At 46.1% G+C, this 16,599-nt stretch overlaps 1 protein-coding gene across 1 annotated transcript; it reads left to right on the forward strand.

The window, feature by feature from the left end:
• Nucleotides 1–4,733: 4,733 nt before the first annotated feature.
• Nucleotides 4,734–5,146, forward strand: F5891DRAFT_979985 (uncharacterized protein; the record flags this gene model as incomplete). The annotated part of the gene is made up of 2 exons (XM_041376951.1): nucleotides 4,734–4,832; nucleotides 4,880–5,146. 2 exons carry the CDS (start codon nucleotides 4,734–4,736, stop codon nucleotides 5,144–5,146), a joined length of 366 nt encoding a protein of 121 aa, XP_041226331.1.
• Between the last annotated feature and the right edge of the window lie 11,453 nt (nucleotides 5,147–16,599).

A 16,599-nucleotide genomic window follows, 5' to 3' on the forward strand; every position in this document is an offset into this window, starting at 1 on the left:
ATCATATTTCAATCATAAGACATCACTGTACATACTATGCACATTCAATATAAGCTTTTTGTGCATAATCTTGAACATTCACCAAGTTGGCTCCACGAATGGAATCAAAATTCATGACCTTAAGACTAAAGTAGGCTCTCACAGATGCACATACATTAATCTTACTGTCTGTGTCTCAAAAGAAAATTCTCTATTCCCTGTGTACCATTCAACAGCAGGTTTTCTTCCTAGTAGCTGGTCACAGTTTTCTTTGCACTCAGCTGCACAGCCTACAAATAGTCATGGTTCATCAGTTTCACTATTAACAACACCACATGGTTCTTTTGAGACTTTGCAAAACCTCTCTCCACCCCTGCACACACCTAAAGTTGCCAGGGTGCAGTTTAGGACTGGTTTGAGGTATGACAGCCTGAACCTGAACATGAACCTGTTCATGATATTTCAAGGCCATCAAACACAAACATTAGCCAATGGTTTGGTCAAGAACCAGTCCTATATCATGTTGTTCAGGTGTGAACTGGTTTGAACTTTTTCTACTACCAAAATTGAAAAAAAATAGGTATTGGAGCTACTTCACACCCAACTGCACTTCATCAACAGCATTGTCAAGCCAACATTGTCTCTTTGCAGCTTCCTTGGCTTCCATCTCAGCTTTGTGATGTCTCCGCTCCTTCTCATACTTATTCTTTACAATTTGAATGTCACCAAAGTTTGCTGGAAGTAAATATGCATGGCATTTGGTATCTGTCAGCCCAGCATCCTAAAATGCATGCTCACAAGGCACAGAGGAGCCTTGGATAGGGAGGTAGTCAAGGGCCATATGGCTTAGAATTGGGTATTACATGACATTGGCCTTCCACCACTCAAAGATATGCTCTGCCTGGTGCTCTGGAGATGCCCATTGGTCATTGATGACAAGTGGCTCCTTGATGTAAGATTTGAGTTCTGCATGAGAATCTTTAGTGATGAGCTTTTTGTGGGCACACCAACCTTCAGTAACCTGGCTCATCAAACTGCCAAAACCATTGCTCAACCCAGAGCTACCGGTGTAGAAACAACAACACAGTGAAGCACGAACAAGACTCCTGGCTGTATCTGTAAATGTCGAAAGGTTGCACATTGCCTAGTCTGCTATACTTGAGAAGACAAGTGCATTTGACCCTAAAGGGGAAGCAAGTGCAGCAAGGATCTAGTGATATGCGCTGAAGGCGCTACTGATCGGCCAATGCGAAGCACAAGAAAGTGCAGGTGCACGCAAGGCACAAAGGCGCGGGAATGCACGCGCATGATGCATGAAGCGTGGGAAAGTGCGCGCAGGTATGCAGAAATGAGAGAGACTAAGCTTAAGTGATGATATAATGTAAGACAAGAGATGAGAGTGCAAAGTGTCAAGGAATAGATTTCTACTGCGACTTTCTAGGTAGTAAGTAGTAGGTAAAGTGAGAGGTGCCGTAAGGTAAGGTAATGCTGGCACTTAAATATGGTACCTAAGTGCTGTCATGCGGAGCCGAAGTGCTACCGAAGTGCTACCGAGTAAGGTACTAGAGAGCTTGATGGACAGTGGATGGATGCTCCCAGATGGCTGGCGCTATAGGGCAATCAAGCGCAGGAAAGCGCGCGCGCATATACATCGTGAAGCGTGGGAAGTGTGCATGCATGGCGTGCATTGCGCAGGAAAGCTGCACCTCATATAGAGATAGCTGCGGGTAGTACACAGAGTGACACTACAAGTTCATGCTATGTACTCCCTAGTGAAAACTGCCATATCAGGCCATAAGAGGCATGAGTCTCTACACTGGGCTCCGTTGTTGGTATATGATCATTGCTAGTAGTAGTGATTTCCATGCAGTGTTTCTGGCAGTACTTATTGAACTAAAAATTGTGATTAGATCTGATGTCAAATGTGAATTTTTCACAGAAGTCAACACATACCACTTTTCCACAACAGCGAGGGCTTGTCATTGGCCATCTTTGGTCCATGCAACATTAAGATATGTCCTTGATGCAGGGATTGTGTTAAGACCATGCACAAAGGGTAGGACTGATTCTGAGAGGCTTGGCTTCAGTTCGTGCGCTGCACCTCTTACCTGAGTATGTGCCCTTAATTTCAGATTGATGTCCAGAGAAAGTCCAAGGATGTCCGAAGGTGCGGGAAACTTCGGAAGGACTTTCCAGATGGGTGCAAGTAACTTCTGGATGAGTGCGGGAAAGTTCCGGAGGAACTTCCGGAAATTACAATGAGGTTTCGTCCTGATATGGATATGTATGATGGCTACTCGGGACTTGTCCTGAGTAGAAGCAAACAGAGGAAAGGCTGCAAGGACAAAGTCCAAAGCAGAATAGGTCTGGAGGACTGCGGCAAAGATCTGGATGGACTTCTGGAAACTTCGGAGGATCAGAACTCTGGCCTAGGGAATTCCTCCCTAGGCCTGAGATAGATATTGACTAAGTCGAAGGACTAGAACTGATATGAGGACTTAGAGTGAAGACTAGTGCGAGGACTAATATGATATTCAGACCGAGGAACTACAGGACATATACAAGAGTTCATATACTAAGTGACTATCGGAAAGATCAATAAGCAAAGGTCCGAGGCTATGTATGAAGCATAAGCAAAGTTATCAAACACGAGTCGGAAATGAAGCATAGGTTAATGGATCAGTAAGCATACTGGTAGTAAGTATAACCGAGGCACCAGGAACAAGGAATACTGGATAGGCTGTGTTAACATTGTGTCATATCCCATATATTCACGCTTCTCTTCCGGACTTTGGACCCTGAGATCCGATCCGGTCCGATGTATAGATCCACTTCCGATCTGATTTACGATAAGCTTTCTAATTCATTTCCTGTTCATATAACGTTAAACACAGCCTATTCGGTATTTCCTCTTCCCGGTGTTTCAGTTATACTTATTACCGGTATGCTTACTGATCCGTTAACCTATGTCTCATTTCCAACTCGCGTTTGATAACCTTTGCACATGCTTCGTACATAGCCTCAGACCTTTGCTTACTGATACTTCCGTTATCCTCATAGTATATAAACTTGTGTATATGTCCTGTAGTACCTCAGTTCGAATATCATCTTAGTTTGTCCTCTTTCTGTCCTCCGGACTTGAGTCCTTCTTACTCTTGTCACCCTCTGAGACTTTGGATACATTCCGATAGTCTATATACTCGGCTCTACCTTCGGGTAGTCTTTACTCTGTTAGTTTCTAGTTCGGATACGTCTGGATTAGCCTTATACACATGTTTCCGATATCCGGAAGACATCCGGATATACTACGAGACCCGTCCAGACCTTCGGACGCGTTATCGTTAGTACTTTGAAATAAGGGACAGTACTTGGGAAAGGGGCACAGCGTATGAGCTGAGGCCGAAGTCCTTCGGATCCGACCCTACGAGAGTACGACCTTAACACATTGTATGCACAGGAAATGAATTAAGCTTATCATATATTGGATCAGAAGCATATCTATACGTCGGATCAGATCAGATTGGAGGTCTGGACGAGAAGCATGGATATACAGGATATGACATTAGGATGATGGGATAAAGGATGAATGATGCAGGCTAGCTGTGGAGGTTTGGAGGTCTGATGTACGGAGGTAAAGGGATCTGGATGAGGTCTGATGTACGGAGGTAAAGGGATCTGGATGTGGATGTGCAGATGTGGATGTGCAGAAGTGCAGGGATCTGGATGGATAGAGGACTGGAGACATGGATAGGGCATCTGAAGGTCTGGATGAGGCATGGGAACATTGTCAGATGTAGGTCTGGAATATGGGATATGATTACGAGTCCGATGCCAAAGCATCGGCCGATGTTTTTGGGTTTCGTTGGGTTTAGTGGGTTTGCGTTGGGTTAGGAAGGAATTAGGGTATAGTGAGTGGTATGCGGATTATTGATAACGGTGGGTGTTTCAGATAGAAAGAGTGGTAATATTCGCAATGTCATCTAAGAACTATGGAACATTGGGTTTGACCACAAAGCATCGGGAAACGGCTCCCTACTACTTGGATGATAATTGTGCTATGTGGAAACCAATATATATATAAGTATGTAGAAATCCAGAACCCTATAGGTGAAAGTAGCGGCCAAAGAATTTTGGGTCCGATGTACATGTAAATAAACATGAGGCACTGTGGACTGTAGGAAAACATGTAATAGTGCTGGCTATGACGTGAGTAATGTGCAAAATAATCAACTACGCACCTAGTGGGGCTAGCAGACAAAACAGGACACAGATAGGACAAGTGCATGGGAAAACATCGGGTCTGATGCGGCCGATGTGTCGGGTCTGCTGGTCAAAGCGTTGGGTTCGGCGGATATGTGTCGGGTTGCATCAGGAAGTGAATATAGTGCAACGGACATTTGACGTGATGTGTGAAATGGCTGAATACGAGCCCAGCGCCAGCTCAAGTGTTACATCATCTATCGATATTGTCATCATCAATATCACCTTCTCACTATCACATCATATTTTCCTATCATGTCCTTACCCTGTGTGAAACTGTTTGAAACATGCTGATCATGCCATGCGGTTCACAGCATGCAAGATCTGGGTGCATCTAATACATAAGTATCTGTGTTTGCGATTACAGATTGTTATCATTATTGATTTGGCTGCACCATGAGGTTTATGGAACCATGCAACTTATTGAATAAGTCTGACTGTTAAGCACCAGGATCAAGGGTGCATCTTATTGTACATTTTCCACCCACCTCATCATGCCCCCAAAGGTGGGTTCAAGTTGCAGTGCAAAGAACACAACTAGTGTGAAACACACAAAGGCCACAAAAAAACGACCCACACGCAAGAATGCTAAAGTACGTCTTATTGAATGTGTACATACAACTAATTTAGATATTGTTAGGCAATTAAAAAACCAGGCAAAAACACGGGTTTGAACTTGCCCTTAAACTCAGACACAAGCCAGGTCAGTGTCCATGCTGAGCAACCCCAGCCTCCAGTGTCCTACAAGCATTTTGTCTCGTTGATCAACTCAGAAGGCATGGACAAAGATTTCCAGGATAATGAGATAGAGGAGGATGAGATGGAGGAAGGTGATATAGGGGATAATGAGATGGAGGATGACAATGAAGGTTTTGGGCAGCTAGGCCCACCATGGGGCTATGCTTAGCCATTGCAGGGCTACACTCAGCCATCACAGGACTATCCTCAGCCATCACAGGGTTATGCTCAGTCATTGCAGGGTTACTACTAGTTTCATCAGCTCCCACAGCCAGCCTCATATTCCGCCCACACCTACAGGCTCCCACAAGCCTCACCTTCATTCATAAGGTAGACGACATTTAGATTCAACCACTGCGCTCATGTGATCATGTGACCATTCCCACAGCCAAATCTCAAAGCTCGAAAATTCAAAACCACTATTTGCTATGAAAATCACTTTGGCAACATCAAAAAAAATGATTTTTTCAATCAAATTAACTTTTTTTCACTCTGATAATACAACCACACTTGTAAATAACCATGCAGCAAATAGTACTTAGAGTATGATTACAACTGATTACCGGCAAGTAATGCTAGCTTGGGGCCAGGTGTTATGTAAGCTACCATATATGGTTATATTAAATCACGTGATGTGGCTAAATCCACAGAGTAAATATTTTATTTTCTGCCTATAGTGTCGGAAATGTATTTGGGAAACAAATAAAACAAATACAAAAAAGCAGAAATAAGTCTCTCAAATCTTGGTTTTAGGTCTTAGGAACAGATTAGTGCAAAAAGAATGTCCGGAAAGTGGATGAGGAAAGTGCAATAAGTTGTGCAAAATGATGTCTCAAAATGTGGTTGGATTTGGATGTCTTCTACCTTACCACTACAACTTGCATCTTGTGAGGCTCAGTGATTCAATATGCCTACACCAATGACATTTAGGAACATCATGCCTATGCATGCAAGGCACAGGAAAGAAGAACAAGCTTGTTATGCAGGATGGTTGCCTATTAACCTTCCCAGAATTCATAAGAAATTTGTATACGACCCTTGCTGACCATCCAAAGAGCATCGTGGACACCTGTGTCCAATTGGTGTTATCAGAGTATGTCACTCACCTGCCTCATGATTGTGACTGACACTATTCTACAGGCTACAGGTGATATTATGATTACTGCATCGCTCCTGTCTCAGAGAGACTTGCCCCCAGTGTCCACCCCTTCCTCACCCATTACCAGCCCATCTGTGGCTGGTGCCAACTCTCCAGCCAACAATTCTGCATACTCCCATTCTTATGCTAGGCAATGATCTACTGATAAAATGTTTAAGAGGATGATGGAAGCAGTGAAGTTGAATATGTGCTGCCAAGTACTACTACAGAACACTATGCCTGAAGGAGGTGTCAACACAGCAATAGCAAAGGCAGCACTTTCAGCAGTAAGCAGGGAGTTCCTAACTATGACATGTGTCTCAAGATGCTCCACACCTCACAATGACTATATGGACAGCCTTTAGGTGCTGTCTGGACAGCGAACCCTGGTTTGAAAATCTGAGCTCAAAACAACACGTGATGATGGCACGTAATATATTTTATCGATAAGAGATATCAATAGCAATCTGACACGTAAAATAGGAATATATAACATACATATGTTTGAACTGCGCATAATCATTGCACCCACATGGACCTCGAAGCCCAAACAGCAAACAATCTACATCGACGACGCCAAATTACGATGGTCATCATCACCATTACAGTCGCTCAGATTTCATACCTTTATAACCTCTTATTTTTATCACGCACAGAAAAGGTCCCATATCATACCTCAATTCTTACAGGAAAAGCCTGGGTGTACGAACTCATCAGTGGTCACCCAGACTGAATCAAGCTAAATCTCGGCATCGACTTTCAAACCTTTGAGGAGCTCTTACAAGTTCTGTGGCGACATGGATATGCTCAGTCGTGCAATGGTGTCACTATCGAAGAGCAGCTAGGTATTTTCCTGTATACATGTATTACAGGACTGTCGTCTCGCCATGTTGGTGAGCGATTTCAGCATTCTCCAGACATGATTACCAGGTAAGTATGTCAATAATTCAAGATGAACCATGTGCTGATGATTTTCACAGATATTTCAAACACATGCTCATTTTTTTCTCGTCCCCTCCCTTCTACACTACAAATGTCCGGCTCCCAACTGAAAACACTCCCATTTCTGCAGCAATCTGTGACGACCCACACTTCAGATTCTTCGATCAATGCATTGGTGCCATCGACGGCACCCACATTCGGGTCTTTGCACCGCTTGAACATCACACTGTCCTGTGCAACCGAAAGGGATTTTTATCCCAAAATTGTCTATTCATATGCAACTTTGACTTCTACTTCACATACTCACTCACAGGCTGGGATGGCTTGGCTGCCGATGCTAGTCTATGGAATGATGCACGGTCTCATGATTTGCGCATGCCTGCACACAAATATCTTCTCGCTGATGCAGGCTTTGGTACATGTGATGCGCTTCTCGTACCTTATTGAGGTGTACACTATCATTTGAAGGAATGGCGTCAAGCAAACCTTATGTGAGTTCATTCATTCTAGTTTTTTTATTTTTATTGAATTATTTTCTACTAGGCCACAAGATCCCAAAGAATTGTTCAATCTTTGACACGCAGCACTTCGCAATATTGTCAAACAGATCTTTGGTGTGTTGAAGCGCCAGTGGCGCATTTTGATGATCCCACCAGAATATAGCATGCACATTCAGGCCCGCATCCCCGCAGTGCTGTGCGCTATTCACAACTTCATATGCAGGTACAACCCTGACCTGTTTGACATCGCCCTCAAACATGAGTATGATCTTGCAGAGGATGACGCTGTAGGACATGGGGCGCTCTCTGAAGGACTGGCAGATCCTGCTGAGAGGAGATGAGTGGATGCTCGTCGGGAGGCAATTGCAGCGGCAATGTGGGCCGACTATATCGAGGAACGTGAGCGAAGGGGGCTCCCATTGCCTTAGTAGTACTATACTAGTAGGGATCATACAATCTATGTACAATATATGCAAGACATTCAGACAAACCGAGCGCAAGACATAGAATAGATTGAAAGACAAACCAAGCAGAAGACGTCTGAGACAAATCGAGCGCAGGATGTAGAACATATTGGGACAAAACGAGCACAAGACGACACTTGATATTTGAGACAATTGTTGAAACAAAATGAGATATAGTATAGTACACTATCAGACTATCATATGCTCCTGTGAGTCAGCTGATGCCTGGTGTAGGTGCACCACCACAAAGCACTCGCTTCTCCTCCAACCACTCAAGCCTTGTTGCCTCATCCAATGAGTAGAAAATGATGGCCTGGTTCTCGTGTTCGGCTAGGAAGTTGGCAATGGAGAGGCGCTCTTTGCTGGTAAGGTTTGTGTACTTGTTGAGCAGGGCGATGGCGCTCCCAATGTGCGTTCCAGGCTGCACTAGCTGTGGCATTGGGAGTGGTGGAGGAGCTAGTGTGAAATTCTTCTGCATCTCATGCACTACTTCTACAAGATTCTTCATCGTCTCAGTACCCTCCTGTTGTGCCATTAACGTGGCAGATGGTGGCTGACTTCGCTTCTGGGAGCTTGTGGCTGAGCCAGGAGCAAGTGTGCTGTACTTACATTTGCTACGGCTGATGCTCGTCCATGCTGAGTCTGTGGTGGAACCCTCAGTAGAGGGTGCGAGATAGGTGGATGGAACAGGTGGCACAATGGAATCTGGATTGATTGATAATGGTGGCCCTGCTGGTGGAGGTGCTGCACTTGGTGCTGCACTCTCTGTTGCTGGGGGAACTGAAGTTGAGACAGCAGTTGTGGTGGGCCAGAAAACATGTGCGCCCTTCAACTGGTTTGGCATTAACTGCTCCATGATCTCAAAATGATCAAAGCCCTTTGACATAAAGGGCTTTGCATGAGGATGTGACTGAAGATAATGTCATTAGAGAGCATGCAATCTATTGCCGTACTTACCTTGGTAAAATGCGCCCAGACATCATCCTTTCGATTGGCAATACCTGCTCCATGCTCATCACTCCAGGTGAAGCCTGAAGTGCACTTGATCTCAATCACACTGTGATATGCTTTCTTGAACTACAAAGATATATATATGATGTCATTGGCGGTGGCAGAAAAGTTCACTAGACATACCGCTGTCCATTTATTCTTACAAACTACACCTGGTCTTTTCGGCACCTCTCTGCTGCATGAATTTTTCCTTGAGGTGGGTAGCTGCCTGATTGAAAGTGGTCATCTTGAAGCCCCCATCGCCTGAGGAAGGAAGGGCCTTCAAGAGGAACTCAAGAAAAGCGGTCTCCTCTGCCTTTGACCACACTGCAGGCGCTGTAGAGACTCGTGCATCTCATAGTGTGATATGGCGCTTTACACTAGGGAGTATACAGCACCAACTTGCAGCATCACTCTGTGTACCATCCACAGTGATTCCTATATGACGCGCAGCTTTCCCGCGCAACGCGCGCCATGCGCGCACCATTCCCGCGCTTCACGATGTATATGTGTGCGCGCGTTCCCGCGCTTGCGCGCCCTATAGCGCCAGCCATCCAGATGCATCCATCCACTGTCCACCAAGCTCCCTAGTGCGTATATTTCCATTTCCTTTATTAGCATAGTTCCACCTTTATTTTTATCATAGTTTCTCACTCATATATATTTTTACATACCTACTCGGTAGCGCTTCGGCTCCGCATGAGCGCGCTTAGGCGCGCTATATAAGCACCAGCAGTACATACTATTACTTACTTACCTTTCACACCTTACTTTTCACCCAACTTTACCTAGTACTTACTACTTAGAAAGTCGCAGTAGAAATCTATTCATTAGCACAACACATCTCACATCCTTTATCTTGCTTATATCTTCACATAAGTTTAGTCTCTCTTATTTCCGCTTACATGCGCGCGCTTTCCCGCGCTTCGCGCTAATACGCGCGCGCGTTCCCGCGCCTTCGTACCTTGCGCGCACCTGCGCTTTCTCGCGCTTCGCTGAAGTGCGTACCTCTAGATCTCCGCTGCACCTGCTTCCCCTTTAGGGTCGAATGCACTTGCCATCTCAAGTATCGCAGACTAGGCAACGCACGACCTACAACTTTTTAGATACAGTCAGGAGCATTTCTTTGTTCCTCTCAGTATTGTTGTTTCTACAACTGGAGCCCACCGCGAGGGGAGCAGTCAGCAAGATCTAGTTTTGCACATCTTCGCACTTCACACTAATTAACACATAAAGGTCAATCTCTTTGCATATTCAAAAGCTAACCAGTTTCTAGTCACGCATTCTCGCGCCTTGCGCGCGCGCTTTCCCACGCCTCTGCGCGTCACGCGCGCACCTGTTATACGCCTCGCGCGCGCCTGCGCTTTTTCGCGCCTCAATGCCTTATAGATTGCCCATCCGCGGCACAGCAAACGCGCCCAAGTTTGACGGCACTACAGACAACCTCGCTGAATTTATTGACGCATATGAGCAGCTCGCTGATGAAGCAGGACTCCAAGGACTCGACCGCATCAAAGGTATTATCCGCTACCTTGAGCGCGATGACCGAGAACTATGGGGAGGCATGCCTGACGCGCAAGTAAGCGATTACAACGCCTTCTTAGATGAGGTAAAGGTAATGTATCCTGGATGGGATGGTAAAAGACGCTATGCGCTCGCAGACTTGCGCGCCATCGCGCGCGAATACGCTAACAAACCAATGCCCTCTTGCACAGAACTCAGCAATTACCTGCGCGCATTCAGGAAGATTATGCAGCCACTCATGGATGAAGACCATATTGGAAAGGTAGAACGCGACTGCTTATTCATGGAAGGAATCCCTAGCGACGCTCAGGCGCAAATTCGCTTGCGCCTTATGATCAAGTTTCCTGACCACCATCCATACGACCCATACCCATTCATGGACGTCTTTGCAGCTGTGCAATTCCTATTACCTGCGCGCGCTTTTCCCGCGCCAAGCACGCCAGTAAGCGCGCCAGTTAGCGCACCCATGGTAGCGCCAAGCATGCCAGATACGACCATCAGCGCTAATGTGACAGCTGGACTCTTCTATCGCACACCCTCAGAAGTTGTACTTGACAAAAAGCCACCAGTTCCTATTCACACGCCTCGCGCGCGCGCCTTTCCCGCGCCTTCGCGCGATTCACGCGCACCTCAAGCATCAACTATGCCAGCATGCAAAGCTATACCAGACTACATCACTTTAGATCACGAACTCGAGCGCGCGCTCGCGAAGCGCAACCAGAAGCGCACTGCAGGCGCCTCTTCACCTCCATCATCATCTACTTCATCACCTGTTTTGCATGCTAACAATTCTCCTTTGCAATCCGCACCATCACCATCACCATCAATCGTATCGCAAGTCAGGGATGACTCTAAATATCTATTGCACACTAACGCGCCAGTTGAAACATGCGCGTCTATCGCTATCGCATCGCGCGCGCCTATCGCTATCACCTCGCCAGCAGTCAGGAATGACTCTAATCATCTATTGCACACTAATGCACCGCTAGAAACACGCGCGCCTATCACTCTCGCATCGCTCAAGGAAGAAACCTCGCCAATCGCACCATTGCCATCACCGCTATCACCATCCACATCATCAGAGGTCAGGGATGACCCTAAACATCTATCGCGCCTTAGCGCGCCTATGGAGGAGCCTTCTGCCGCATCAGAAGCTCATGTTGCACCTTGCATCAACCAGAGTTTGCCTCTGGTAACTCCAATTGTCACTAACGATCGCGCGCATGTCGCGCTTTTTGCTTCCAGTGACTATCGCGCGCCGGTAAAGCATCCATGCATCATACCACCTAACCACCAAGCAGAGCATGTCTCAGGCGACCCTGGCGCAACTCAGGCGCACCATATTGCGCCTGAGGACGCGCAATGCGCGCGCCTAGAGGTATTGTATATTTACCCTCATCTCATTTCGCGCTTTTTGTCTCTTTCATGTTTAAAGCTCTTAAGGAGCTATATGACCATTCCAAACACTTTAATTTCATCCTTGCACTACCCCTTGTTCACGCGCCATGATCACGCGCATCGTGCAATACGCGCGCGCATTCCCGCGCCTCGTGCACTCATAATTTTAGCAGAGTTTTCACGCTATCGCATTTCTATCATTTCTCCCCCTTTAAATCACAAATTTTTCATTCAACTCAAGACATATTCCATTCAGCCATCCAGGCGCGACATAGGCGCGCGCCTGACACATACATATGCGCCTAACCCCCCTATCATCATCTTTAACTTTGCAATTTCCACATTTATTCGCATTCTTCGTACTTTTGCTTACCATGTCAATTTCGTTCCTGCGCGCCTTGATGCGCACTATTCTCCTTCACCTATGCGCCTACTGCGCCTTGATATACCACCCTTACAGCCCATTCGTGCATCATTTGCGCCTAATTCAATGCTATGTACATCTCTTGCTAACGCATTCACAGAGAAATGGCCGTTCCTCGCGTGTTCGGCCAATATAATCAAATTCGCGCGAAATCGCCCCAAGGCGCGCACATCGCGCGCACCCTATCAGCTTGTAGGGCGCCTCTACACCCCTCACAGCGCCTCCCATTGGCGCGCCTTCAACCTGCAGCGCGTTGTGCAGGAATTCATTCTGCCAGTTACAAGCCCCCCCTAAATACGCCAGCCTTGTGCATTCCAACCCTACCTTGGGTAAAGCGTCAGCTCGCAAGAGACGCGAAGCGCACTAGTCACGCGTGCTCGCACGCGCTCAAGGAGGAGGATCGAGCGCTTCAGCGGCGCATCAAAGGAGGAACATATACCAACACTGTTTCATAGGATATTGTTTGTTTTACCCTGGGTTTCGTCCAGTGCTCTTTCATTTCATTTTCTCTCATTATAACACTGTCCAAAAGACTAATAACACACTGATATATGCATATAGGAATCACCTAGAAGAAAAACAACCATAGATCGTGCCCGCCTAGCTCAATAGTATATTTCCTCTTCGCACGCATGACGCGGCACCATGCTCCTTTTTACCTTAGAACGCGCACATATGCGCGCAGTCTTCCCACACTCACGCGCATATACGCGCAATCTTCCCGCGCACATACGCTTCACGCGCGCGCGTGCGCGCTTCCTGCGCCTTTCTCATAGGAAGGTGTAGATGTTGACAGCTGCACGAAGAAGACAAGTCGGATAGGACATCCGCAAATTTTACCATTTTCCCTTCATATTTTCACTTATAGTTTTACTCATGCTGTTCAAACCTTTAGCAACTAATATTTAGCACGCCTAGTAGGACTTGGTTTGGACATGGATTGGATTGCTCCTGGACTGCGCCACTTCGCGCCATCCCCACAGAATACAACACATGCGACACTCATGCGCGTTCTCGCGCCTTGCGTGCGCGCACTTTCCCGCGCTATATGGATATGCGCGCATCTCGCCCACGCTTTGCGCGCCACATCCATATCACCCTTGCATCATCGCCCCACACCCATGGCACATTAATCACATCAGAGTCACCCTCGCAATCCACCATGCTACGCTTCATTCCTGCGCCTTCACGCATAGCGCGCGCACATTCTCGCGCCTCGCGCGTAACATGCGCGCAACTTCCCGCGCTTCACACATACCATTCTTATGATCACGCATTCATCGCCCAACAACCCAAGCATTGTACATGCATCGCATGCGCATACTATCACTCGACATCCTCACCACACGCGCGCTGAGTGGGGACACTCAGAATTTAAGTCCCTGGGAGATGTAGAGAATCATGCCTCTCATGGCGTGATATGGCAGTTTCCACTAGGGAGTATACAGCACCAACTCGCAGCACCACTCTGTGTACTGTCCACAGCGATTCCTATATGAGGCGCAGCTTTCCCGCACAATGCACACCATGCGCGCATAACTTCCCGTGCTTCGCGATGTATACGCGCGCGCGCTTTCCCGCGCTTGCGCGCCCTATAGCGCCAGCCATTCAGATGCATCCATCCACTGTCCACCAAGCTCCCTAGTGCGTATATTTCCATTTCCTTTATTAGCATAGTTCCACCTTTATTTTTATCATGCATTCTCACTCATATATATATTTACATACCTACTCGGTAGCGCTTCGGCTCCGCTTGACCGCGCTTAGGCGCGCTATATAAGCGCCAGCAGTACATACTATTACTTACCTTACTTTTTCCCTTTAACTTACTAGTTATCACCCACTATTTACTTAGCAGTACATAGTAGAACTCCATTTTGTCTACACTTTGCATCTCTCTTTTCTTATATTGCATCATATTATCACTTAAGCTTAGTCTCTCTTATTACCGCTTACGCGCGCGCGCTTTCCCGCGCCTTCGTACCTTGCGCGCACAGGCACTTTCTCGCGCTTCGCGTTGCCACGCATACCTCTAGATCTTTGCAGTACTCACCTCCCCTTTAGGGTCGAATGCACTTGTCTCCTCAAGCAACGCAGACTAGGCAACGCGCGACCTATCAACATTTATAGATACTGCCAGGAGCATCATTTGTTCCTAGTAGTATTGTTGTTTCTACAGCGCCTTACAGATGCTGCTGCTGCTTCAATGGTACCTCGAGAGCGTAGGGAGTGTGAGAATCCACTGCTGGATCTATCAGACATTTCAATGATGATAATACAATGACCAAAGGTGCGTATCTACGTTAGTCAGCTGTTGACAGGCGGCTGGCAACACATGCCATCATCACGTGTTGTTTTGAGCTCAGATTTTCGAACCAGGGTTTGCTGTCCAGACAGCACCTAATACAATGACCAAAGGTGTGTATCTATGTTAGTCAGCTGTTGACAGGTGGCTGGCAACACGTGCCATCATCACATGTTGTTTTGAGCTCAGATTTTCGAACCAGGGTTCGCTGTCCAGACAGCACCTTAAAACAAGAGCACACCACAAAGTCCCCACTTACTATAATCTTAACCAGCTGTCAGATGCACACACAGAGGTCGCACATAGGCAACAACATGTGCCGATACTTGTAGAGAATCATGTTTACCTGTTTGCAGTAAGTCTTTTGTTTTGTGTCACTTCCTCTATTAACTAATATCATTTTCTCCAGGACAAAAAGAATGAACAGGATTTATTGTCCCTAGTCAATTACCCCACTGCGACCACCATGATTCTTGCAGCTGTGTGGGAAACTGGCTTTCATGCAGAGCTTGACTTGGACAATGTTAACTCTCTTGATAATTTGTATGTTCTCAGTGGCACTGCAATACACTCGGTCATCATGGAGCATCTCAATGGAAGACATCAGATGGTGGAGTTTTCAGTATCCTCATTATCTGGAGCAGAGTACTGCTTTATTTAGCAGCACAATTTTGCCATCCAAAAGGTCCCTGTAGTACATAACACTTTCATTTCTTCAAAGGAAGATTCAGTCCAATAAGGTAGATCTACTATTGGTACTGCTAGTATGTCTGATGCTTTGTAGATATGTTGATAAGATTTGAATGTCTTGCGATAATTTCTTACTGTTGTAACATTCACTCAATATACATATGTCTTTTTGGAAATATTTCTAGTGTATATTAAAGCTCATTTGTGCACAAATTCAGACAACACTAAATGGTTGCCTAAAATCAAACACTGCTCATTGAGAGGGCATGTAAGGTGTATGGGTAGGAATCAGGCTTGCAGGGTTATTACTACTGGTGTTCCTCTGCCGCTTCAATGGTGAGGTGATTTCATTCAATCAGGAGAGATACATACCTATGGCACTAAAGGATCATTTTGATGCAGATTGGACAGTCACAGACATGCAACTAAGGAATAAGAGCTTCTCAGTGAATCTAAGTAGCATATGATTGTTAGTCAGATCAATAGAACACAGGAGGATGGTTGAGTTGGGGGGACTGAGAAGCAGAGTCTTGATATCTTGCTTGATCCAGGCATGCTGATCACTGCCATATACTACAATATAGTCTCCAAGGTTGAATCTCATCAATAGTGCATGACCTCCTGGTATAAACTTTCTAGGTGTAGTGCATGTAAGCCTTATAAGGTGGGAAGGGTCATTATTCTAGTAATATTCAAGTCGACTAGTTAGCACCAAGAAACCATCTAATAAATATAGAAGACTGTACCTTCAATCAAAGGACTACATCAATCATATTGCGGATCATGATACTCAGACTTTGGTCAGCTTGAAAGCATTGTTCAGCCACCAATGTCCACTAGTGTCCAAGAACACAGTTCTATGCATAATTGGAGTCTAACAGCCAGGCATAAATTCATGAAGCAGCTGGGAGCAATTGAGTAGTAGTTAAAGACTGCGATGTGCTCACTGATGACAAATAGGATGTAGTCAGGGGGCTCTCAGGTGTAGTGACTAGAGGGTGGTCAAGCTGAGTATACATGAGATTAATAGTGGTGAGTGGTGGTATGATTGAGTTTTCATGCTGTTGAGCAGCGACTGAAGAAGATATAGATGTGACTCATTGGACTCTACACCCTCCCATCACCTCACAACACTGCTTGTAGTAGCATTGTATGCAGTTCTTGTTGGCCTTCCATGGCTGAGTATCTTGCTTCAAGTTGCAGCACTCAGCTTTAGTACACAGGACCATATTAGTCATAGTAATAGG

The sequence above is a fragment of the Suillus fuscotomentosus genome, assembly GCF_016647785.1.
Source record: "Suillus fuscotomentosus strain FC203 chromosome Unknown F5891scaffold_25, whole genome shotgun sequence".
NCBI lineage: Eukaryota > Fungi > Basidiomycota > Agaricomycetes > Boletales > Suillaceae > Suillus > Suillus fuscotomentosus.